The sequence below is a fragment of the Protopterus annectens genome, chromosome 9.part0, assembly GCF_019279795.1.
Source record: "Protopterus annectens isolate FY-2018-M chromosome 9.part0, PAN1.0, whole genome shotgun sequence".
Classification (NCBI taxonomy): Eukaryota; Metazoa; Chordata; order Ceratodontiformes; family Protopteridae; genus Protopterus; species Protopterus annectens.
In genome coordinates this window covers 927144708-927172045 of record NC_056743.1, presented here as the reverse complement: position 1 = coordinate 927172045, position 27338 = coordinate 927144708, and the positions used below count along the sequence as shown (strand labels likewise).

The 27338-nt window shown below is 40.5% G+C and overlaps 1 protein-coding gene across 1 annotated transcript in view; it reads left to right on the top strand.

The window, feature by feature from the left end:
• PAN2 (poly(A) specific ribonuclease subunit PAN2) overlaps window positions 1–27338 on the top strand; it is a 1212755-nt gene that overhangs the window by 161219 nt on the left and 1024198 nt on the right. Inside the window, exon 3 of the mRNA XM_044083667.1 lies at window positions 9798–9976. Within this exon, the coding sequence (XP_043939602.1) occupies window positions 9798–9976 (179 nt within the window). The remainder of the gene's footprint in view (window positions 1–9797; window positions 9977–27338) is intronic.

The following is a 27338-nucleotide window of genomic DNA, read 5'->3' as shown; positions in this document are numbered from 1 at the left end:
TGAAGTACTTCAGGGGTTGGAGCCTCCACACTTGGTCCTTGCTAACATCACCCATAAGAAAAAAACAGCAGAAGGTTAAGCTTGCTCCTTCTCTCCAACTTTCTAAGGAGGAGTGAGTTGGACTTTTCTCAGGGCCTTTTCAAGGCCATTATGGCTCTTAAACCTCCTTCCTTTTTGGCTCCTCTGCCACTCCACAGAAGATTATTGTGGAGTTTTCCAATGACGTTGAGGAGGAGGTCTTAGTTTCAGATGATCATTCCTTAGCAGACTGCTCTCTAATTCACTCACCTGGACAAGTGCCCTCAGATGATGAGGACTCCCTCTCCTCCGATTCCCCTGTGGAAGAGGCATATTTCAGATAAACCATTGTAAGTATGATGAAACATTTTCAGTGGTAATCTAAGCAAATCTCTGGTGTCCAGAAAAAATATTGCAGCCTTTTAGAAGCAGGCACCCTAGCCCCTTCCTCTGTCTGTCTCATCCTGGTGGCCTTTCTCGATGCTTTCACATCCATATACTCTGCTGTAGGCTGTCAGCCGTCAGCCCCCCCCCCCCCGAGAGGCCTGCTAAACTCTACAAAATTCCAGATGAATATAGGTTTCTTTTTAAGAGTCCTGTAGCTGATCCTTCAGCCATTTCCTTAACCTCCGACTAACCTTCTAAGCTCTTGCCAAATGCTAATGCCCTGTTCTCAGATAAGGACAGCAGGGTGATGGACAGGTGGGGAAAAAGGTCTATGATTCCTCTACCCTCGCCTTCAGGACCATTAATTATCAGATGCAAATGACCATATGCCTTGTGTCTATACTTAGCAACCTGAATAAGGCTGTTGCTGACATGGTAGCATCAGACTTCAAACAACAGAGTTTGTCTATGGTAACTCAAGCCACTTGGGTAGCTAGGTGTAGCATAAAATGCAGCTATGATGTTGTTGAGGTCTCTTCTAGAGCAGCTGTTATTGGCTCCGTTATTAGATAAAATGCCTGGTTATACAATCAACCTGTCACTGAAGATTATAAGACAAAGCTCCTAGACTCCTTTTTTGACAGGGACTAACTGTTTAGACCACAGGCAGCTAATTTATTCAAGGTCTTGTAACTCTGAAGGACTGCAGACAAATTCTACTTAACGCTGTACCCAGATACCAGAGAAATTACCCTTCCAAGTCCACTTCTTTTGTCAGAAGAGAGGCTAGGCCTTCTCAGAAAAACAATAAGGCACACAGAAAGAGATTTCCAGAAAAAAACTGAAAGGGACCCCAGATGTGGGAGGCCTCCTTTCACAGATCATCAGAGTGGCTATCTTCTCTCCACCCCCATCCCCCTTGGTCCCACCCTTACTACCCTTTCCAAAAGACTCGCTGTTTCTGTTACAAAGTATGTACTCAATATCATCAAATAAGATTACAGAATGACCTGGAAAGAACTCCCTCCCTTCAAAGGTATTTCACTACCTCCCCACATCCAGTTGCATCTTCTCACACTCATCCTACAAGACATACTTTCCCAAGGCATCACAGAGCCAGTTCCTCCTCAGTTTGTATAACAAGGATTCCATTCCAGGCTTTTTGTGGTGCTAAGAAAAGATGGATAGTGGAAACCCATTCTGGACCTTTCTTAGTGCACGAAAAGGAGGACAGTGGAAACCCATGCTGGATCTTTCTTAGCATAACACCTTCCTTAAGGTACCCACTTTCAAAATGCTGTCTCTTCAGAACCTTTCTCCCTTTATTCTTCCACAGGCCTTCATAATATCTTTGGATTTGAAGGACCCATACCTGTATATTCCCATACACAGGTCTTGCATGAAATTTTTGAGGTCTTGTTGTATTGGGTCTTCACATGTTCATTTTTCTGATTTACCCTTCAGGCATTCTACTGCCCCCAGAGTTTTCCCAGAGTGCTTAGTTCAAGTTATAGCCTTTTTAAGACTCAGAGAATAAAAATATTCTCATAACTAGACAAGTTGCAAATCCAGGCTTCATTGCCTCATATACTGTTGCTGTACCTCAAGTTCACCGTCACCCTCTTCATGCAACTGGTGTTCAGTTTACAAGAAAGTCTTTTCTTCAGTCCACTCAAGACCTAGTTTTGTTATGTTGAAGACTAGATACAAAAAACATGCAGCCCTTCCCACCCTTGGAGAAAGCTGTGGAGCCTCGCAACTTACTTCCAAACCCTCTTACCTCTCCAAGCCTACTTGGCAAGGGAGATTCTCAGAGCACTGGATTGCATGGTGGCAACCATACCAATAATTCGACTGGTAAGACTGCATATGAGAAAAATACATTGGTACTTGAAAAATTTATGATCCCAACACTGTCACCCGCTGGTCACGAATCTCTCTCATACTTTGTCTCAGGAGGGAAAGCCTTTGGTGGGTGGCACAGGTGAACCTCAATCCAGCCTGCTCTTCAAGGTGCAGACTGCAAGTCATGAGCTGCACACAGATGCCTCAAAAAAGCTTGGGGGGCATGGACGCAGACTCGCATGGTCCAGGGTTGCTGGCAGCCCAACTTCAACGCAGAACACATCAACCTGAAAGAGAGAAGGCTTCTCATTCAGGACCTACAAGTGTTCTCCCATCTGTGGAAACCAGGACCTCTAGGAGTATTCACAGTCAGCACAACAATAATGTGATATATAAACAAGAAAAGAAAGATCAGGTCTAACCAATTATGCAGACCGGCTCAGATAGCTTGGTACCTGGCCACCAAGGTGAACATGTCCCTTCAACCAGTATACATTTCCTCCCACAACAGTGGCCTGGCAGACTCCCTCAGTAGGTCCATCGAAGACACTATGATTGGATACTCAACAAACAAGTCTTTGTAAATGTTTTCCACATGTGGGGTACCCCACAGACAGAATTAATTGCCTTGGAGAACAACAAACAGCTCCAATAAAATGTGAGGTTCCTGTCATTTTATTTTATTTGTGTGAGCTCATAAAATGAGGTTTGGCATGTTCATCTATTAAAGCACTCCTTTCAGCTATCGCAGCCTGCCTTCTCCGGAATCCTCTTGTTATGTCCAGGCTTGAGGCCAAACAGTTTTTAAAAGGGGTCCTACACTTAAACCATCTGAGAAAGCCTGTGGCTGCACCTTGGGATCTCTGCTGGTTGTTGGAAGAGCTCACTCTGCCTCCCTCTAAGTCAGCATTTTCCTCCACTGCCAAATTCTGCACTTGGAAGTTATTTTATTGGTGGCTTTTGCTTCTGTAAGACTGGTCTCAGTACTCCAGGTGCTCATAGCTACTCCCTCTTCCTTATTTTCCATAAGGAAAGAGTGTCTCTGAGGGTCATTTCCTCTTTCATGCCTAAATCAGGCCATTAACGTGTCTACTTTCTTTCCCAGCCCACAGAACAGGGGTGAGAGTATTCTATAGTCCCTAGCTGTACACACACAGTTCATATTTTACCTGGACAAGACCAAGTCTATTTGAAAATCAGACCAACTTTTGTTTCTTTCTTGAACTTTAACCTGGTCCAGCCAGTACCCAGTCACCAGCTGGATGTCTAGGTCCATTTCCTTTTGCTACGCTTACCATAGGAAATCATTACCATCTTACCTAAAGGCTCATTCTGCTAAAGCAGTGGCCTCTTCTGGAACTTTCTTCATGAGGTAGATTCCAGAATAATCTTGGAAGCAGCTACCTGGTCTTCATGTGCACACATTCACTAAGCACTACAGAGTAGATGCCTTTTTTAAGTCCACTATTGCAGTGTTAAAGTCAGTCCTTTCTGGCCTGTTAGACAGTTCTCACAATTCTCACCCATCCACCTTTTACTTCCTTAAGCTTTGTTAATCACCCATCTGCTTGGAATACTGCAACAGTGTTTCAGTCAGGACGTAGTACAGTTGTGTAAGAACATACCATAATAGTAGATGTCCTACTGATCACGGTTGCAGTATTCCTTCCCACCCAACTTCCCCTTCTTTTCTTTATTATCTTTCCTTTTAGTCTGCTGCCCTGTCTGGCAGCCTTTAGGACTGAGAGGGCTCCTTCTCTTCTCCCACTTTTCCCCACCTAGCTAACTATTTTCTCCCCATATGTCTTCAGGCTGCTGGTTTGGGGATAGTCTGAGGATTTACACTCATACGTCCACTTATATCCCTTGTGCTAAGGAGCTAAGGTTATACATTGGATGTATGGCTCATAGAATGTTTAGGCTTTGGTACCCTGGCTGGACATCACTGCCAAACGACCATCTGTTTGGAATACTGCAGCAGTGATCAGTGGAACATCTTCCTTTATAGTAAGTTGTTATGGAACTGTACTTTATCACTTACAGTTCTTGACTTCTAATTTCATATTCTGTTTCCTGATTTATTTTACATGTTGTCTTCATTTGGCATAATGCAGCATTTGTGTTTCTTACTAAAACTTTTAACTAACCTTTCCATTAATGTTACTCTGTTGATTCTTGTCTTTTTATGCATAGTTCTCAGCAAATCAGGGACAAATCCAGAAATAATCATGAGTAATCAGAGACATTTTTAAAATATTTGTATTATTAACTTTAGACAGTAACAGAATAATAGAATGTGAATTAATGTATATTTTCTGAAGTAAAAGAAGTCTATAACTAATTATTCACCACATTTTCTCCAAAAGTCACAAATTTTAGGAGGGATTGAGAGGGCCAGAGAAAATGTGAGCCAAAAATCAGGGTCATTTGAGAGATATGATGTTATGCTCCATATAATACTTTTCTTCCTTTTACTTTCAGGTTTGTATTGTGCCAGAATTTGTTACTTGGAGGTTTAAACAATGGCTCTAGGTGATTTGGTCGCAATGACTAATATTGATGTGACACTTTAACCTTATATAAAAATAAGGAAAAAGGGGGTTTCATGAAGAAGACTTTCACTTTTCTTTTGAGAATAGCTTAGTTTCTTGTTTTTATTCCAGAGGTCAGCCTACTTTTATGATTTTATATTAACATTCCATTAATGTTTCTTTTTGTATATAATCAGTTGTATTACCTTTTGACTTCACAGTGGAATCTCTGATATATTTTTTATACACTTGTTACATCCTACTGATATTTTTCTTTTATGTATTTAGTTACGACGACTAAATAATTTTAAAGACTCCTAATGATTAATGATTTTTCATTACTTTATTTAAATGCATTGTAGTTGCCAACTAATTTGTCATTTGTTATTTTTACACTAGTGTTTTGGAAAACATTTTTCCTCTGGCCCAGGTCAAGGGTAAAATTGATCTATTTTATAAGAGTGCTTTAGCTCAATTGTTTAATAAAGATGTTCTGTTTTTTTATCTCCTATCTAGAAACCTGTGCTTGAAATATGATTTTATTTGTTTTCTTATGTTTCTGTCCTAAGTGTAAATGCATAATTTTGTATTTTTCCTATTTTATGGTGGTACTGTTGTCACATTGTCATTCCTGCATGTTTTAGTATTTTGTGTGTGAGAAAAAAAAAACACAAAAAAAGTCCAAACCCTGTTGGTAAGTAACTTTTTTGTGTTTGTGTGATGTACTTTTTTTTGGTTATCACATGAATACTGATGAGTAATACATTACATCAGTCACAGACATTCTACAGGATTTGTCAGATCAAAGTGGCTTGGTATATATGTTGCCAAAATCAAAGCAAACTTGTATGCAGACGAATAAAACTTCATAATTGCGTTCATAGGTATATGTTAGGCTAACAGCCACAAGGACTCTTACAAGCCTAACCAAATGTATCTAGAAAGTTTTTTTTGTGCTCTAGGGAGTATTTTTTGTGAATATATTTTAATGGTTATATGTAAGTTAGAGCATGGTTGGTCGAGCGTTTACAGACTACTTCTGTCCATTAGAGATGTAGGTGCCAGACTAGGAGTGAATTTCTGATTTCCCATCCATTGGTCCAGTTTATGCTTGAAGATGGTTAGGGAAGTATTCTGCTTTCCCTGGCTGGGAAGCCTGTTCCAGAGAAGGGGTGCTCTCTGAGACACATACCTCCTCCTCCATCAAGTCTTATTTTAGTCACAGACATGTTTTAAGTATCTGGACTGGATAGATCTGATGCTGTTCATTTTGCAGATATGCAGAAGGTACATCAGAGTGGGATCCAAGGATGCCTTGTATGCCAGATAGATCCCCTTTGACTGTCTGTAGAAGGTAGAGTGTAAGGAATAAGGCTTTGAGGCAATCCTCATGGGATATGTTATTTATGCTCTGTATTCTTTTTGTGAGGAACCTCTCTAGACTTTCCAGTTGTTGCATATGCTTTGTCAGGTACATACTGAAGGGGTCATTGTACTCCATGATGGGTCTGATGAGTGCTGAATAAAATAGAACAGTGATTTCATTGGACCTGGATACCATACCCTTGTTTATAAGTTCCACAGTATAGAATGATTTCATTAGTATCTTAGAAATACGTTGGTAAAAACCCAAGTTATTGTCTACATATCTCCCCAGATCCCCAACTGTTGGGTCTACTCTTAGGAGTGTGTTGCTAGTACAGTAGTTTCCTGAGATAACTGATTTTCCAAAGTGTAGTATGAAGCACTTCATGGCATTGAGTTTTAAACAATAGTTCTGATGCCATTAATTTGTCTGTGTTAGTCCTTCCTGGAGGATGTTAGTGTCTTGGGGGATTCTTTGACTGCTCCTAGTTTGCAGTCATCAACAGACTTGGTCGGCCAGACACACTTAACTTTGGCCTTGACTTCTGAGAAGTAGATGTCGAAAAGGAGCGGACCAACACAGAACCTTAAGGGATTTTGCTAGTGACTGGTCTCTTTGCTGAGGTGGACTCTCCTGTCGTAACTTTTTGGGTCCTGACCAGGAACCAGCTGGCTATTCATTATGTAATGTATGGATTTATGCCTAACCCCGTGCGTTTGTTTACAATACTGGAGTGGGGTATTGTGTCAAATGCAGTTGGTCAGATCAAGGTAGGCAGTATGCACTATTTTGCCCTAATACATTGCCTTGGTGGCCTTCTCAAAGAAGTCTTATCAGGTTAAATGGGTATGATCTTCCCTTGACAAAAATTAAATGGGTTGAAGCCAGTGATTAAAGATTTCCTATGTCATTGTTTATCATTTCCATGATAATTCTTTCCACTGCTTTGCATATGAGACCAGTCAGAGTTATTGGTCTGTAGGTTTTGGGATCAGTAGATGGCCTGCCTTTGTACTGTGGGATGACAGTTGCAGTTTTCCATTCATTTGGCATAAAGCCTGCCTGAAGGCTGTGGGTGAAAAGTGACTCCAGTGGTCCTGATAAGTCGTGTTTCATGCCATTTAAGAGGCATCCTGGATACTATCAGGTCCATCAGTACAGTGCAGTGTTCTTGGTCTTGGAGAGTGCATTTTGGACTTGTAGAGCTGAATTTGTTGGCCAGTAGATTTGCTATATATTCCGGCTCCGTTTACAGTTAGTTCTGAACATTGTTGTACACTGCCTTTGAGGTTGCAGACATAGCTAAAGAAAGCATTATGGCTGTCCTTGGCATGGGTAGCAATTCTTATCACAAACTTGGCATTGGCAAAATTGAATTGTCCTCTGAGTTATTTGTTTAGATTGATGTGGGAGTTTTTTTTCCTATTGGGGATTGCATTTTCTAACTTTTGCCATCATGGCTTTCTTCCTGTTGTTGTACATCCTATTTATTTTAGGATTCAACCAGGATGGCTTGTTTTTTTAGTTAGTTCTGAGCTTATTCTTGGTTAGCACAACTACCTCAATGCTTCTATTAACATAATTGTACAGAGTTTCTGTGAAAAATTCCACATTGGCAGTTGTGTTCTTAGTATTTGGTGGGGCTTGAATTGTTGCCAGGTTATCACTTAGTAATAGGAAATTTGCCTACAAATAGTTCCTAACAGCTACAGGTTTAGCTGGGGTTATGGATTTTATTTTATTTCAAAGAAGACTGTTGTATGATCTGAACTTACCAGAGAGGAAATTACATTAGGGGAGTGCAGCATTTTGTCATGTTTGTGAAGACCAGGTCTAGAATGTTTGCTCCCCTAGTGGAAATGTGGACCACCTGATCCAGGTTGTTTATGTTAACAAACATAAAAAAAAATCTTTGGGCCTGCCCATTAAGGGTCGTGTACGAATCTCAGTTGTAGTGGGGACTAACTACCCCACTACAAGCTGAGATTCGCTTGTAGTGGGGTAGTTAGTCAACCGCGGTGGTGGTGCTGTAGTAGCATTGTCGTCTCACAGTAAGATGCTGTCCGGTTTGATTCTCAGCTAGGTTGTGCATCAGGGCAGGTAACTCGGCACGTAAAAGTCAACTACCAATTATTAGTGGACCGGAGTTCTGCTGTGGCGACCCCTAACCGGGAAAAGCTGAAAGACGCAACAAAAAAGTGGGGTAGTTAGTCACCTATGAATGTGGTGTTATGTTGAATGGTGAGTGTCTGCAATATATCTAAGTATGAGTTATGGGTTTCCTGGGTCATAGAGGGGAACCTGTAGCTGACAAGGATATGGTATGGGCCTTCAACTACAGTAATTTAGACACAGAGAAACCCAAATGCATCATCATGCTTGACCAGTCTTGAGGTGAGCTTGTTTTTGATGAGTATTGAGACACCTCCGTCTTTAATCCCTGCCTGTTCAGTAGCTGGCCTAAATGTGTGGAAGGCTTTGTAGCCCTGTACTGCCAGGATTCTCTCTCTGGCTCTAAACCATGTCTCTGTAACTGCACAAATGGCTACAGTCTCCAGTAAACAGTGCTTAGAGGGAGAGGAGTGCAGTTAAGTATGTTTGATAAATGAACCTGTTCATTATAGGGCTGTGTACGGTAATCTCATTTACCCATCACATGACTTTGTATAGGGGTGTGTATGCTTCTGGCGTTTATACAAGTATGTATGGTGTACTTTCTGTACATTATGTGTCTGCATACTTTATTTATACCTGGGTGTATTATGACTCTGTATGGTATATGCACTTAGTCATCATACAGTTGTGGAATACGTTCCATGACTGCACATGGTTGTGCCTACCCAGTCATTGCACAAATATGTATGTATACAGACTTGGCCTTTACATGATTACTAGCAGTATCCGTACTATATGGTTTTGTGGCTGGTCTCCCCCTTGGGTGTGCCAGAACTGATACTGTGTTAAGACTGCTGCATTGAGCAATAACACCTTTATGTTTCCTGTGACTGTTTTTTCTATGTTGGAAGGTTTGTCAGATTTTGCATTGCCTAAATTAGGCACTGTTGGGGAGGATAATACATTAGCTAATATTTGAAACCCTAGAGGGGACAGATGCAGACCATCCTTGGCAAAGCAATGTGGTCTGTTGGACCAGAAGTAGCCAGGAATGATAGTGAGTTAAGGGAGGAAGGAGGAGGGTGATCACCTTATTTTCCTGAGTAGGCAGCGGGGTTATGCATATGGTCTATCAGAAATACTGTAGGAATGCACACACAGATGAAGTAACAGTATCTGCTAGTAACTGAAGGAGTGAATGGCTATGAAGTCCTTTGACATTCTTGTAGTACAGTTTAGTATTTTACTTAGGAGAGGGTTTTGCATAAGTGTGCATTCCTAACATTTGATTGAGAAATAGGGCAGCAGCTCCCACACACCTTTGTCCATTGCATCTCTGTTTTACTAGACAGTAGTTTTGTTTAAGTGCACTTTGGGCTTTATTAATCTGAAAAGGATAAAGATGTGTGTATGAATGTGCATATAGTAATAATTCAAACATCATTTCTATTATGAATTGCAGCATATTGATGTGCTAAAGCTGTAATCATTTGTCTTTTAGAGGAATGTCAATAATTTGTGTTTCATAACTCTAGGGCCATGCAACGTCATTCTTTGGACCTACATTGCCAGCACTGGATCGTTATTCTTCTTTCCAAGTCCATAGTAGTGATGACATCCGTCAAATACAGAGCCTTGAAAATGGCATTATGTTTTTAGCTAAAAATAATCTGAAATGTTGTACCAGAGGTGGGCTAACAATGTTCGATTACCCGTAAGTCCATTTCTTTTATTTTTAATTAATGTTAAAAGCATAAGACTTGCTTAGTATAATTGAATATTCTCTTGTATGGCTCACCTCATGTACACTCCTTTACTTTTACACAACAGTACCTAGCCTTCGCCAACATTTGCTCCAGCCAATTTCTTCACCAAACAGGTGTAACTCTTTATTACAGTGCCTTGCTTCTGTTTCTTTTTGCACAGTTAGTTTGATGCTACCTTTGTTACTCTTCCTCTTGGTAGAACTTGAAAAACATCCAGTGCAGTTAAGTTTGTTTGATAACTGCACCTATTCATTATATGGCTGTGTATGGTGTACCCATTTACCTGTCACATGACTTTGTATAGGGGTGTGTATGCTTCTGGCTTTTACACAAATATGTATGGTGTACTGGCTGTACATTATGTGACTGTATACATTATTTATACATGGGTGTATTGTGACTCTGTATGGTATATGCACTTAGTCATCACACAGTTGTGGAATATGTTCCATGACTGCACATGGTTGTGCCTACCCAGTCATTGCACAAATATGTATGTGTACAGACTTGGCCTTTACATGATTACTAGCAATATTCTTACTATGCATTGTTGTGGCAGGTTTCCCCCTTGGGTGTGCCAGAATTGATGCTGTGTAAATAATATTGCAAATAGTATTATGCTGGATTCATTAAATAAAAAGTCTTAAATAGTATAAGTATTGCTGTGCAGCCAGACAATGTGTTGTCATTTAAAGAAAAGATAGAAACGTGTCTCTCAAGTAAAGAAGTCTCTTTAAACAGTTGGTAACAAGCAGTTACCTAGTTTAATGTATAAAAAGGTTGGTTGTTACCATGCAGATCAGAGAAGTTTGCCTCTATCTGCAACAGGAGATTTGTGCCTGAAGAAGTGGTTTTGGGAAGCATATTGTGGAAGAGAGAAGAGACATCCTGAAGGAACCTGAGACAATATGTAAATGTTTTGCTGAAGAATCCATCCAGGAGGAAGCCACCTGAACTTATTGTGGGACTAAACCTAAACTGGTATGAGAGACTACAGTGTTCATGTTACATTATTTCATCTCCTGAAGAAGAGTGAACTTGCACCACTGAACTGTTTTGCTTTTTAACAAAAAGAAACATTACTTTATAGAAAAGGGCCTCTGCTGCCTTGTTTTGATACATATTGGCATGTGCCCTGATCGAAATTGGCAGACAATCCCATGTATCAATAAAGAAATTGAGTTTACCTTTCACTGCATGAAATTTGAGCAGAAATTGTCCCAACTGAAGGGACATCAGTATCATGTTGTTGACTAGGATATTTGAATGTGAGATGCATTTGTGCTGTGTCAAAATGACAACAATAGAATAATTGCTGCTATAGCAGTGAATTTGGTGGGGTGGCTTAGTCCATGGCCATGTCAAAGACGATTCTACTTCGTAAACTATTAACTTGAGAGAGCAAGCTCGTAGCATGCCTTATTGCCTTTGAGTGGTATACCCACTAGAAGTGATGCAACTGGAGTAATATCAAATCCTCTCAGCCCAAAACTGGTGAACCGGTAAGGGCTGCAATGGACATGGAAAGCACTGAATAATAAGATTGCAAAAAGGTTAATGAAAAGCACCCTTGGCCTAAGGATATACTTAAACTGTGGATCCAATGTTGTCGATTTTCATCACATTCAACGTATGGCTTGTCAGATCCGACAAGATCTGGCCTCCGCACCAGTTTCAAGGATTCCACAGTTCCAGGGCTCTGACTCCTCCCCTACCCATTATAAGGTTTATTGTTAGTTTATAGACATAGTTTGTAGTATTGAAATTAAAGGTGTTTTCTTGTTACAGCTCTTATAGTTATAATTTTATTCTTGGGTCTCCTAGTGTGTGTTTGTGTGTCTATTTTTTTTTCTAATGTAGGATTTTTGATCAAAAGTGTGTTGTTAAGCTGCATGACTTTCTTAAATGGTAGACTCTCAAGGATTTAAGAAATATTCTGAGTGTGGGCATAAGCCCCCCCCCCCTTAAGACCCCCACTTTTCTTGTTTTTTACTCTTTGGTCACTGCCTATTTAAATAATTTACTGCCAGTCATATGCCTCCTTCATCTATAGGGCTTTACAAATGGGCCATGAGAAACTCCTTTTTAAGGGCATCTCCATCCACAGATAGGGTCCTCTTTAGTGGGATCTTCTGCTTCTCCAGTTAAGATGACAGATAGGTTCAAATCAAGAGAAAGAAGAAGTAAAAGAAAGACAAGCAAAAAGGAAAAGAAAAGGATAAGGAAACCAGACAAGTCTCCTGGTGTACCCAAAAAGTTTCTGTGGCCCCAACAGTGCAGTCTGTCCCAATCCACAATTCACCTGTAGGTCGGACTCAACAGCTTTCCAGAACTGTTCTGTATTTCCTTGGCCCTGGTTCTCACCGGAACCGGTGAGAACCAAGATTGCATTCTCCAATCCTTCAGGAAAGAAGGTATTATCAGACCATCATTGGTGGCATCCTCTGCTTGGTCATCTCAGGGCCTAACAGAATATGACATCTACAGGATGGTATCAATCAACAGAAACAACACCAGAATAGCAATAACCAAACGGTCAACTACCGTCAGCTATGTTTATATAAGCTAGCGAGAGAAGCACAGCTGGGACTAAAATAACGCTTGAAATTACTTTAATAGTAATGAACATATCTAAATAAAAACGAACAACTGAGTTAAGCGCTTTCATCTGGTACAATGCAGACTTCATCAGAACAGTTACAATGTATCAGTACACTCCATTTAAAAACTATTTGGCGCCAAAAATGCGCTTCACTATTTAAAGTACTAGTGCCTACATTGTTCTTATATAAACCCTTTTAAAAAAATGAATAGCCTTCGCTCAATATGTTTCAATACATAAATAATTGACAATGTTTGATAATAAATATAATACATCTAAATGATCTAAATTCATAAATATGCATATAATAAAACTATTAGTAAAAACTGCTTAAACATGCTACCATAATCAATACATACTAAATAAGAATTAATGAAACATAAAAAATTTATTAAAAATGAATTTTAACAATCGTATACTATTGCAGTTTGTACTATATTATCCACAACTATTTACATAAACTGTGGTATATATATATAATTATTTCAGCTCCAGAAATGGTTTTATAGATGTATAATCATTTAACCCGGGTTCCCTGGTTGCATCAGTACGAATTTGCCAAACTGTCTCCCTTTTACTTAAAATTACCTCCCTAGGTACTAGGATATACCTGATCAATAATAGAAAATTTAAAACTATGTGCTCCATTTTGTTTTTTTATGTGCCTATAAAGTGCATTCTTAGTGTCTTCTGTCCTTATTTTATATAAATGGTCATATATACGTTTACGGAACTGTCTCTCTGTTTTTCCTATATAAAACGCAGGACATATTTCACATTTGGCCAAGTAAATGATATTTCTCGTGTTGCAATTCCCCCTCTTAAATTTTATATATGTCTTGTTTATGTCATCCAACCTATATCCTTCACTTTGGTTGAGGACAAAGCACTGGTTACAAGACCCACATCTCCTAGTTGGTCCATTCTTATTAATATTCAGTATGTCACCAGACCCATGTTGTAGGTATTTATTAATATTCTTACCCATCTTATGTACGAAGCCAGGTCTCAAACCCACAATATTTTTTACCTCGTCATCAATAATTAATGAATTCCAATGTCTTATAGTAATATTTTTAATTTCATTAATATATGGGGAATACATCAAAACACATACTCTATTAAATTAATTAGTATCCATATTGTCCTTATTCACATTAATATTACTATTTTCTATACCCAAAATAGGGGGATACTTTTTACCCCACTCATTCCGAACATACCTGGATACATCTTCTAATAACCATCTGGGGTAACCCCTGTTGGCAAACATAGAGGTGATGAATACCAACTCCTTTTCTATCACCTCAAAATTTGACGTCATTCATGCCACCCTAATGCATTGCCCTTTAAAAATATTCTTCAATATATGCTTAGGATGGTTGCTGGAATATTGTAAATATCCATTAGAGAATGTATCTTTACGATAAATTTCAGATTGAAATCCATTCTTAGTATGTCTTATGTATGTATCCAAGTAAGATATCCCTTCCATACTAATATTATATGTAAACTTCAAAAACTCACTTGTCTGATTAATACATTCAATGAACTCTTTTATAGCCTCTCCTGGTCCATTCCATAAGATAAACATATCATCCAGGAATCTACTATAATAAGATATATATTTATAATACCCACTCTTAAATAGATATTTATTTTCCCACTCCAACACAACCAAATTTGCAAAAATGGGGGCACATGAGGCCCCCATTGCAACACCTCTAGTGTGTTTGTAGTATTCCCCTTCAAAATATATGAAACTTCGTATATGCATGTACTTCGATTAAAGAACAGCCAGCACACCGAAACACTATGAATAATTTAAGTGCTACATCTGATAATGAGCTTACATTTGATTTTTTGTTGTTTAAAGTTGATGACGAGTTGGAACAAAATGGTGCTCGTCCTAAACGTCAGTTGCCAGTGAAAACTTATGCTGCGACGACCAAATCAAAGCCTTATGTTGATAAAGGTAATGTTTATAATTCATCAAGTCCAAAAGACGATTTAGTACCAGTTACTAGTAATGACAAGGAAGCTAACAAACTTGACAATTTTTTGTTATATGACTTTGAATTTTCTACAAGTTGTGCCTATAGTAAAAGTGCTTCACAGGAAAGAAGAAAACGTGCAAATTATGGAACATTGAAGGACAGGATTTTTCTTATGGGTAAACAGTTATTAAATGTCAAGAGCATAAAAATAGACAATGCATATTTAATGAAATGTATTTCCCTGAGTATTGTACCCATGGGGTTAAGATTTTTTTAAGTTACCGATGGGTGTTAATTTGGACAATGACACCAAAGTTGAATTTAATACCTTATTCAACACTTGTGGTATTAATTACATGAGATTATTAATTAAGAAAAACGATGAAAAATTGAGTAAAATGGTAATGGAGTTGGAGAGGTTGAATAAGGATATAATGGGTGATTTACTTTTTCTGCAATGGTGAGATTTGTATAATAAACAATTCACACTAGCAGATAGTGAAGCGGGGAAAATATATGAGAGAAAAAATAAAACGATACTACGTGACATTGAACAATGTAAGGAGAATAAGGCATACATATGGAAATATGCGTATAATACATATGATATCTTTTCTTGTACTCCTGGTTAGGATACACCACCTCACTCCACCCTACTGGGCTGCCTATGCAGTAGTGCTGCTGCTTCACTCACCCCCTTGTACTCCACTCTTGAATGGTTCTGCTCTACCTCCCGAACATACTGACTACCTCCTGCAAAAGCTCAGTCGGCTTACCTGGACTTTCTCTACCCAATAGTCTGGGCTTACCTGAAACAGAACCCCTGTGTGGAACCCCTAAACTGTTTTTCAGTACATGTATGTAGCCTTCTGCCTAACTCAAACATCTAAACTTCTATATTTTTGTAAACTGGTCCCTCAGTGTGTGCGTCTCAGCAGCCTACCGCAGTCCACAACAACTCCCCTCTCACTGGTATTTAGTGACCTCCGTCCTCCTATCCTTTTCTGTACCCCTTTGAAGACTTACCCTTTATCTCCGTTTACTGTCTGTTTTTTCCTTCACTTTAGAGTCTTGTCCTTTTGCTCTATCCTACTCCCCATCCCCTCTGCCTGTCATTCCTCCTTTCTCCACTAGGTGTCAACACCATCCCACCTTCTGCCTGCTCCTACTCTATTAATTTTATAAACAACTTTTCCTCTAAATACTTCAAAGGCCAAACCTCCCATAACTCTACTCCACCTTCCCTACCTTATATCTTTCGAGTGCTGCTCAAACTCTACTCATTTTTCCACCCAGTGTTACTGTACCTCTACCTACTCACCTCTGCTCCAACCTGCAGTGGCTGATACTTTTTCAGCTGGACTCTTCTGCCCTGTTGCTCCACTCCTCCTCGATCCTTCCTTTCCCATCTCTCCCCCCTAGCAAACTCCCAGCATGCCCCTTCTACCTCATTTATCCCCTCTCCCTCTGCTTACCACCTCCCCTGAGTTTACTTCTAGACGCCACTACCTTTTTGGCGTCTCTTTTCTTGTACTCCTGGTTAGGATACACCACCTCACTCCCCCCTACTGGCCTGCCTATGCGGTAGTGCTGCTGCTTCACTCACCTCCTTGGCACGTTTCATTTTGTGTAGAAAGAAACTGTTAATTTTCTGCTCTGATGTTTGTAATGTTTTTGGCTTTTATCTGCCAGTCTGACTAATGCCTGTTAAATGCGTTCCGAACATTGCTAATTAAATGTGTTTATTTTGTACAGATACTCCAATACTTTATAAATGTATTCTTATTAGTTTTCCGACTAAGTGTTGCCTAATGCTTATCTAAAAGCGTTTTACTCTGAACATATGCTTTGCTTTAAAAAATGATACGTAAATTGCTTTAGCTAAATGTGTTTATGTGTTTATTTGTGCAAACGCTCTGATGCTGTAGTAATGGTTTAACTACTAGTGTATTAATTGCCTATTTTTAATACATGTACTTTGAACTGCTTTCTGTGCTTGTACCAAGCTCTACTGGGATAAACGGGTGCCGTTTCTTTACCCCCCTGGCTTTCTACTACGTCGTAGCTGTTTTTTATATTTATGTTGAGTCCTTAAATTAGTGCCTTAGTCTTTTACTTATCAGCGACCAATCTGCGAGTGATGCAGGGACCTCTAAATTGCAAAGATTAATTTTATATTTGCCTCAGACACAGACACTTAAGTTGTTAGTGCCTAAGGAATCTGCAAAGCTTAATGCCTAGGGGGTCTGCATGCTCTGTGAATGCTGCAGGAGCCCGTACACCTAAATTTCCATTGTAAAGCCTGCCACAAAACGGCTATTAGTGCCTAAGGAGTCTGCGAGCTCAGTGAGCAAAGCTGGAGCTTCGAATTTGTAAGTTTATTTCTTAGTTAAGTGCCTAAGGGTTCTGTGAGCTCTGTGAATGCTGCAGGAGCTCCAACACTTTAATTTCTATTTGTCTGCGAGCTCTGCGAATGCTGCAGGAGCCCGTACACTTAAATTGCCATTGTAATGTCTGCCACAAACACAGCTATTAGTGCCTAAGGGGTCTGTGAGCTCAGCGAGCGTAGCAGGAGCTTTGAATTTGTATGTGTACTTCGTAGTTAAGTGCCTATGGGGTCTGCGAGCTCTGCGAATGCTGCAAGAGCTCCTACACTTTAATCACTATTTGTCTGCGAGCTCTGCGAAGGCTGCAGGAGCATATACACTGTAAGTTCTATCTGTTACTTGGCCACAAAACTCGGCTGTTTAGTGCCTAAGGGGTCGGCAAGCTCAGCGTGCGTAGCAGAAGCTTCTGAATTTGTATATTTTACCTCGTTTCACCACAGACTCAAATGCTTAGACTATTAGTTCCTAAGGGGTCTGCGAGCTCTGCGACTGCTGCAGGAGCTTCCACATTTCAATTTCAGTTTTATTTTTCGCCACTGACTCCAATTCCCGCCCATATGTTATTTTGTAATAATTACACAATACCTTTTTCTCCCCAATTAGCTACTAATTCCATTACCTATCCTCCTTTTAAATAGCTGAATATTACTTATTTCTCTTGGTTCTAACAAACAGCTAGTCCTTTTGTTACTTAATTAATTTACACAATACCTATTCTCCCCATTTCGTAGTTAATTATTCTCCTCAGTTAGCTAATATTTACTTACCTAGCCTCTTATTAAATAGCTGTATTCACACAATGCCTAGCCACTATTAAGCCACAAGCCTGACTGGTTGCCAGGGATTTTTTCCCTCTTTAACTCCCTAAAACAAATGTTTGTTCTTCTCTAGTGCATGATTCTCCCTGCCTTGATAGTATAAATATATGTAAAGCTTGCCAGGGATATATATATAAAACCTGCCAGGAATTTTTTCCCTCTTTAACTCCCTAACAAATGTTTGTTCTTCTTCAATGCATGATTCTCCTTGCTTTGATAGTATCAAAATATAAATATACCTCATATGTAAAGTGCCTAGCCATTATCTTGCATATCTGTAGAAGTACAATGCGTTTATAATTTTGCTTCAAACATATCTGTTTGCCCGACACTGATACTGCATTATTACTACTACATTTTTCTGCTGAACGGCATAACTGTTATTTGACTCTGATTTATACTGAATGATAGTGGCATACATAAGGTTCTTTCTCTGCTACATTGTCTCCCTGCTCTCTCTTGCTTCATCTTTACCTTCCATTTTTTTCCAACTCTCCCTCAAACATACTCTTCTTCTAGATAAATCCTCATTGTCTTCAATACTTCCCTCTAAATCCCTCTACTTCTGCACTAACTCCTACTGTCTATTACTATATTCCTCCTCTTCCTTCTCTCCCTACTTCTCACTTTGGCCTCTTCCTCTCTCCCCCCTAATACTTACGTTTGTTTGTTTTCTTTTTCTCTTTACAGTACTCCACTCTTGAATGGTCCTGCTCTACCTCCCGAACATACGGACTACCTCCTGCAAAAACTCAGTCGACTTGCCTGGACTTTCTTTATCCAATAGTCTGGGCTTACCTGAAACAGAACCTCTGTGTGGAACCCCTAAACTGTTTTTCAGTACATGTATGTAGCCTTCTACCTAACTCAAACATCTAAACTTCTGTATTTTTGTAAACTGGTCCCTCAGTGTGTGCGACTCAGAAGCCTACCGCAGTCCACAACAACTCCCCTCTCACTGGTATTTAGTGACCTCTGTCCTCCTATCCTTTTCTGTACCCCTTTATCTCCGTTTACTGTCTATTTTTTCCTTCACCTTAGAGCCTTGTCCTTTTGCTCTATCCTACTCCCCATCCCCTCTGCCTGTCATTCCTCCTTTCTCCACTAGGTGTCAGCACCATCCCGCCTTCTGCCTGCTCCTACTCCTATTAATTTTATAAACAACTTTTCCTCTAAATACTTCAAAGGCCAAACCTCCCATAACTCTACTCCACCTTCCCTACCTTATATCTTTCGAGTGCTGCTCAAACTCTACTCATTTTACCACCCAGTCTTACTGTACCTCTACCTACTCACCTCTGCTCCAACCTGCAGTGGCTGATACTTTTTCAGCTGGACTCTTCTGCCCTGTTGCTCCATCCCGCTCCGTTCGCCCTACGGGCTCACTCCGCTCCCCTACCCTGCCCCCAATTCTCACTCACCCCCAGTACTCCTACATTTATTGCCATCCCATCCCATACTCCCTCCCTCTGACATCAACCAATCCCCTCACAAGTATACTCCTCCCATTCTCCTCCAGAACCACCCCCCCTCCAGCAACCACACCTCATAAATCAATTCTCCTCCCCACCCACCGACCTTACCTAACTTTGTCTAACCACAAATTCTTTCACACCTCTAATCAAACTACTTTCTAAGATGCTCTATATTTTCCTACTACAATCCCTGCCCCTACAATACTCCTCCTGCTCATTCTTCTCCCTCTCTACCATACCACCTCCTATACCAACCTTTACCTAAACCCTCCACATCAACCACCACCTCCCTACCCTTCTCTTCATTTCCACAATATCTCTCCTTCTTTAACTCCCTTTCACCCCACCTTGCTCTCAACATTAAAACTCTTCCAAATCCCCACCAAATACTACAAACCTAAACCCACCACCTTCCATCCATTCCTAAGCAAACACACTCCTAACAAACTTACTCACCTTCTCTCCTACCTCAACTTAGCAGGCGACATTCATCCCAACCCCGGACCAAACATTTCACAAACAAATAACCTTAGCTCCAACAACAAACCAAACTGTAAATACCTCAAATTCCTCACCATCAACACCCAAAGTTTAGCTAATAAAATTACCCTCTTTCATGCCCGGCTTAACCATAATTCTCCTGACATATTAGCCATCTCAGAAACCTGGTTAAAATCACACATAACTGACACCGAATTCCTTCCCCCGGCTTTCATTCTCTCCGATCTGACTGCCTAAATAAAAGAGGTGGTGGAGTAGCACTAATCTACTCCAATTACTTATCCATCACTCCCTTCCCAAATCCTATCCCTTCCTTTAATAACACTGAACTAGTATCTGGCATTCTAAAATGAAATGACCATAAAAGTATCTGCATCACCTCCCTTTACATTCCTCCTGGTAACAACACCAAAACCTTGGAAGATATCCTCTCTTGGACCTCCTCAAACATTAACTATGAAACCTATATAATGGGAAATGTAAATATTGACTGGCAAAAAATCAGTAACCATAATCCCACCATATCTATCAATCTCTTCAACTATACTCAACTTATTAATTCTACCACCAGGCCCAACAAAACTAACCTCACAGGATCCATCCTAGACTGGATTCTGGTGTCTCACCCTAACAGAACCACTACATCTGGTGTCACCCCTGACCCACTAGGAGACCACCTCCCTGCCTTCACCCACAGAACCACTTCCTCTTTCTCCCACAAACTCTTATATACACGCAATTTAACTAACTTTAACCCTTCCACCTTCTTGGACTCCCTCAAAAACACCAACTGGAACCCACTAAAAACCCTACCCCTAGACGAAGCCATTGACTTCTTCAACTCCAAATTCCTTACTGTCCTAAACTCCCTAGCTCCAATACGAACAAAAAGAGTTAAAGCCAAGACTGCTCCTTGGCTAACTAAAGAAACCAAAAAAAGTCATGCAACAAAGAGATAAATCCTGGAAAAGCTATCTACATCATAAACAACTTGAATTCCTACTTAAATACAAACAGCTACGAAACCTACCCAAAAAACAAGTCATAATAGATAAAAAGTCCTACTACAACCATCTACAAATAAATCATGCAGTAAACCCTAAACAATTCTGGAATTCCATTAACTCTGTCCTTAAGCCTGGTACAACTAACAACCCCTGCCCTGACACTAGCAAATCTGACCAAGACATTGCCAAACTATTCAATACCTTCTTCACCTCTTCTATTGCTGATCTAACCAAAACCTTCCCCAACAACATTCCCCCCCCCCCGCCCAAGTTTCCCATGCCTCAACTCCTTCAACTCCTATCTTTGAACTTAAACCTGTGTCTACCTTCCTTATAAAAAAACTTCTCTCCAAACTCAAACCCTGCACCAATGCCCCTGACAACATCCCCTCCTCCTTCTTAAAAACAGCCTCTGACAGTATTGCACTCCCTATCAGCATCCTGATAAATAGATCAATGCTCGAGTCCTATGTACCCAAACTATGGCACTCTCCTTTTATTCTTCCACTCCATAAAGGTGGCAAAAACTGTAGCTTCTCCAACTTCCGCCCCATAGCCATCCTCTCACCCGTCTCCAAAATTCTTGAAAAATGCATTCACCTGCAACTCATGCCATTCCTTACCAAACACCAGCTGCTCTCTCCTACCCAACACGGCTTCCGCCCCGGACATAATACCAACACAGCCCTTCTCTCCTTTTTACACTCTGTCAATTCAGCTCGAGACTCAGGCAACTTAGTTTCATCTGTTCTCTTAGACTTATCTAAAGCTTTCGATACCATCTCCCACTCTCATCTACTAAATCATATATCTAACCTCAACATCTCCCCAAAAACTCTATCCTGGTTCTCCAGCTACCTCTCACACAGGTCCCAAGCTGTGAAATGGGGACAAGCCTCCTCCAGCTTCCTTCCCACCCCCACAGGAGTTCCCCAAGTGTCCATACTTGGCCCTCTGCTATTTAACATCTTCATTAACGATTTCTATAAAGTCATCCCCAATACCAAAATTGACCAATATGCAGACGACTCAACTTTGATCTGCTATACCTCCAATCTTACAGCTCTCAAGTCTCTAACTCAAACCGCCTTCACAACCACTGAAAAATTGATGCACCAAAACCACCTCTCACTTAACGCTAACAAAACTAAGATTCTTCTATTTACTTACTCCCAATCCACCCCACCCCCACAGAAAAAAACTCATTTAAAATTACTAGCCTAAACAACTCCATCATTGACTTCGTTCCCTCCGCCAAACTCCCAGGGGTCACCATTGATGAACACTTAAAATTCAATACCCACATCCATCTTAACATCCAGAGAACCCACATAAATATTGTACAGAAACAATCAATTCTTCTCCCCCTCTACTAGACAGACCTTGGCCACTACATATCTCCTCACATCTCTTCTATATGGGGCTCCTCTGCTTACTAATCTATCTTCCACCCTAACCTCTAAACTGGAAGTATGCTACAATAAAATCTCCAAATTCGCCACCAAGGCAAATTCCCGCTCTGATCACTGCACCTCCTTACAAACTTTAAATTGGCTTGAACTCCCTAATCAACTAGACTACCTCCAAATTGTCTCTGTCCACAAACTAATATTCCAACCTGCAAGCTGCCCTGCACTATCCAATATTCTTCAACCATATATCCCCCCCAGACCACTTAGATTTTCTTACCAAAACCTTATTTCCATCCACAAACCCAAGCGCCCAGCTGGTCAACTTCTGCCCTCCTTTTCCTTAGCAAAAAAATGGAACGCCCTGCACTCTACTCTGAGGACATGTGATAACCTACACTCCTTCAAAGCACAACTCCATTGCTACCTACTAACTCAAAGAAAATGTAACTGCACTCTTCATTCTTTTCCTCCCAAGCTCTTATCTTCCTTCTCTCCCGGCTAAACTTCATACCTTACTAATTTCCCCCTTCATCCTTCATTATTAATGCATCAAATATATTTACTCCCGACCTTATACTTAATGCCACTCATCCTCCAGGAGAATACTCATTTTTACATCCTAGTTACTTAACTATGAATGACCCCAATATTGAATTCTTTTACCAGATGTCTGTGGAATTTCCACCTATTTTGACTGTAACAAAAAAAAAAAAATTTTACTTTGCATTTTAAGTTTTTGTATTTTTTTATTTGTATTTTCATTGGGATGTAACATTTTAATGTGGAGCTTTTCTCCCCGGGCCTCTACTGAAAACGGGCTCTCAGGCCCAGTGGACCTCCCCTGTCACCACCTGTAATTAATAAATAAATAATAACTTAAAGAAAAATATAGATAATGATGAGATACATGAGGAAAGGGGTACACATTTTCAAGGGGAACGGTTTTACACACCACACAAGAAGCAGAAATATTTTCAGAGGAATCAACAAACTCGATGGTAGATAATGTTTGTGTAAAATATGATGGTCATATTCCTGATGAATTATCCATATTTGCTACGTACAATGAATTTAATGATGGAACAGTATGTGAAAATGAAATAGGAAAAATAGTGCATCAATTTAAAGATTTAAAGATTTATAATTATACTAATGGTAGTATCAGAGATGAACATGGTTCACATTTCATGAAGGGTATGAAATATATACCCACAGTAGAGTTTGATGTTGTTGATACTATTGCAGAATTTAAATTATATTGTAGAAGATTAAATTTAGCTTTATTATTCAACAAAACTGATAAACCTATCAATACAGTTAGTACTAATAAGAATATATGTAGGAAAATGAGTACTTATATACCATCGAACCACAAAAAAGTCTCCAATTTTGAGGAACTTGTTTGTTTTGATATTCAGTGGTTTTAATAAACCAACTAAAAAATCTTTGAATAAAGATAATTTAAATATGAAGGTGAGACAGTGTCTGGTAGAATTATCTAGGAATAAAAACATTAGAGTTATGAAACCAGACAAGGGAGGAGGCATAGTGATATATAATTTGATAGACTACATAAATGAAATGCAAAACATATTAATGGACTCTGGTAATTATGACATCACGTCCTTGAATGAGAGACAAAGTGTTTGTGTTGGGTCGATTCAGTGAGATTTTTGGAGCCATCCCTCCCCCTTGGGGTGTTGACACTACACAGTTCAGGCCCAAGATCAGCTTCAGTACCGGGGCTCATTGGTCTTGAGGGTTCTCTTTCATTCTTAGATTGTGGGAGACCCCTGATTTCAACAGTGGCTTTAGCCTTCGAGGCTTTTGAAAGGGTCTTGGCCGTGCCTAAAGAGAAGGTGTTTTCATCCAGCTCGGGTCTGTCCAAACCTCAGTTGGGTCCTATCACTTCCCCTTCTTCTCATCATCCTGCCAGACAGGGATAGTCCTCCAGAACCACCTGCTGTATCGCTCCCAGTCTGATTCTGAGCCCTCTGACCTCCCAACAGAACCGGTTCATAAAAAAACAGACATGCAAACGGAAGCATGTAGACTCCTGTACTGAGTCTTTCAAAGAGGATACAGATTTGGATGAAGGTGAAGGGTCTCTCCAATCCCCCTCAGAAGACATCAACTTTGGTGAAATCTTTGAACTCATGAAAAAGAGAGGAGGATGGTCCACTAAAGATCCCTTGTCAAACAAATCTCTTTTTTAGGAAGACTTTGGTTCTGGTTCAGCATCGGCCTGGATGGTACCACCCATTGATCCCCCCCATTGATCTTATTTCATAGTGGGTGTGGCACTGCCATCCCAGCTATCTTTAATTTTGTAAGTAATTCTATGTCATTTGTGAATATTGATATGATTTATACAGAACTGTATGTGATGTACTGAGCTTCAAGAATGTAATCACATCATACCCTGCTGGAACATAGAAGATTAACTTACAAAACTTCAAGAAAATTAGTTGAAATTAAGTGCTTTACGATGTGCTATAAAAGTTAGTTTCAATGCAGCAAACAGACACAATGTCTAGAGCTAGAAGTTTATTTGTTGTCTTCATACAGAAATAATTAGTAAGTTTCAAATGTAAAAGTGTTTTATTGTTTTACGACTTCCAAGTTCTGCAAACTTCTGAGAGATATGTACTTCTCACACAGATGTGTTAAAATTCTGTTAGTATCTGTTTAGACTGGGAACTGTAGTCAGGTGACTCAGCACTACACAGTTATTTCAGAGTTTAAAATCACAGGAAATATTTTAAAACAAGATTGCAGGGGAGTCTCAAATAAATACAAAAAACATCTACACTAATATTCCTATCTATATCTATGAGAGACACTATTCCCCAAGTCTTACTTAAAGACAACACGTAGGCACAAGTGCTGAATGGATGTTTCTAGGTCCAAGACAAGATACAAAATGCCCAGTCTCTCTCTGAGAGAGTTCTTAAATTGATAATAAACATTACTGCTAGGTTAGCTTGGATGACACCACTCTGTCACCTGACTACTGTCCTACAGCATGCTCTCTAGCTTGAGCATTCCTGTCATACCAGACATTTTCTGCTATTGGGCTTCTGCCATGTTAGCCTGGGCCAAGCCAGTGAGTTCCCTGAGCCTTGTCCTGAGGTTTAAGACATATTCCACAACAGACTCCCCGGGGGATTCACAGTCACCCTCCCACTCATATCGAATCAAATCTAGAGGTCCCCTCACCCTATGCCCATACAACAACTCAAAGGGTAAACAACCTGTGGATTCCTGGAGCACCTCACTGTAAGCAAACAGATGGGACATATATTTGTCCCACTCTCTCTTAAACTGGTCTGCAATTGCCCATAGCATCATCTTGAGTGTAGAGTTTAACCTGTCAACAAGACCATTATTCTGGGGATGGTAGGGGTCGTCTTTAGGGGCTTCACCCCACAGTACTTCCACAGACAAGCCAGCAGGTCTGACATGAAAATGGCACCTCTGTCAGTAAGTATTTCTTTTCGGAAACCTACCCTGCTGAAAATTTCTAACAAAGCATTTGCCACCTTCTCTGCCTCAATGGAGGACAGAGCCACAGCTTCAGGGTGTCTGGTAGCATAATTTACTACCACTAGAATATACTTTTTCCATGTGGATCATGGGGTACTCAGAGGCCCCACAATATCCATAGCTACCCTCTGAAATGGCTCTTCAATCACAGGCAAATGTATCAAAGGAGCTTTCACCTTATTTCCTGCCTTGCCTACCTTTTGGCACTGCTCACATGTCCTGCAGTACCCTGTTACATTTCTGGAAATCCCAGGCCAGTAGAATTTCTGCATAATATGTCTCTTCATACATTTTATGCTCATATAACCTGCATAGGGAATATCATGGGCTATAGCTAGAAGTGCCAGACAGTAGGATGTGGGCACTACCAACTGCTGTATTCTCTCACCCTCTTGCCTTCCTTCAGGGGTCCACTCTCTACAGTAATCCCTTTGTCCCAGTATACAGATTCCCCCTCCCCTTGAGAATCAGCTACCTCATTAAATACCTCCCTCAGGCCTTGTAATGTAGGATCTGAGAGCTGAGCCTGTCTCAACTGTCTCTTAGGAACCCTTCTCAGCTCCCCATCCACAGGAAGTCTGGTATCCTCTGATAGAGGTGCCTTACTGTCAGCCTGGGTACTACTACTCACCTCTGCCTTGCAGTCACTCTGTCCAAGGGAACATCAGTAACCACAAGGAGCTGTGACTTACCTTCATTCTTAGTATTACAGGGTAGCTCCCTCCCTGAAGTAACCACCTCACCAGTCTTGGCTGCAAGTGTGCGATCTGTCTGGGTCTCCCCCAGGCTGCCAAACCCACATGCTTGTTTCCAAGCCTGACTGTGTGTAACTGCCTGCACACACGGTACTGCATTATCAAAATCATTCCCTATCAGGACTTGTGCAGGGATATCCTCAAACACACCTACTTACTTGTTTCCTTTTCCACCATTCCAGTCAAAGTGAACCCTAGCCAAAGGTATTTGGAATGAAGTCCCTCCTAAAGCTCTAACTGAAGTTCGTCCAGGCAAGTAGTGCTCCTCTTTAACCATTGCAGGCCTCACAATGGTTAGGTCAGAGGCTGTCTCTCTCTTAGCAATGGCCTCTTTCCCATTCACTAAGGGTATAATCTGTTGTGGTAGTGTGGCACCCTTGTTGTCTCGAGACAACTTACTCCTAGCATTTTGTCATTCCCACATACTAGCTGTTCCACCTTTTGTTCCCCATCTTGCCTCCATGGACATCTATATGCTACATGGCCCCACTGGTTGCATTTAAAATATTTAACCCTTGGTCTTGGACATGTACCTGGACTAGTGGCTTCCCCTGCTACTGGCGGACTCTGTTGGGGCAGTCTAGGCTGTACACCATGGGTTCCCTTAGGCCCATGAGCAGCACTGGGTGTCCCTTTCCTGTGCAGTGATGCCCTGCTTGCTTAGGTGTAGGTCTCCTTTCTTCCTCAACTCATCTGCAGTATTGCATTGTCTATCAGCTAACAAGATTCTCATCTCCTCAGGCAAAGTGCTAAGGGCTTGTTCCCTCATCAAAAGGTTTGCCAGCCCTTCAAAAGTGGTGACTTGACATC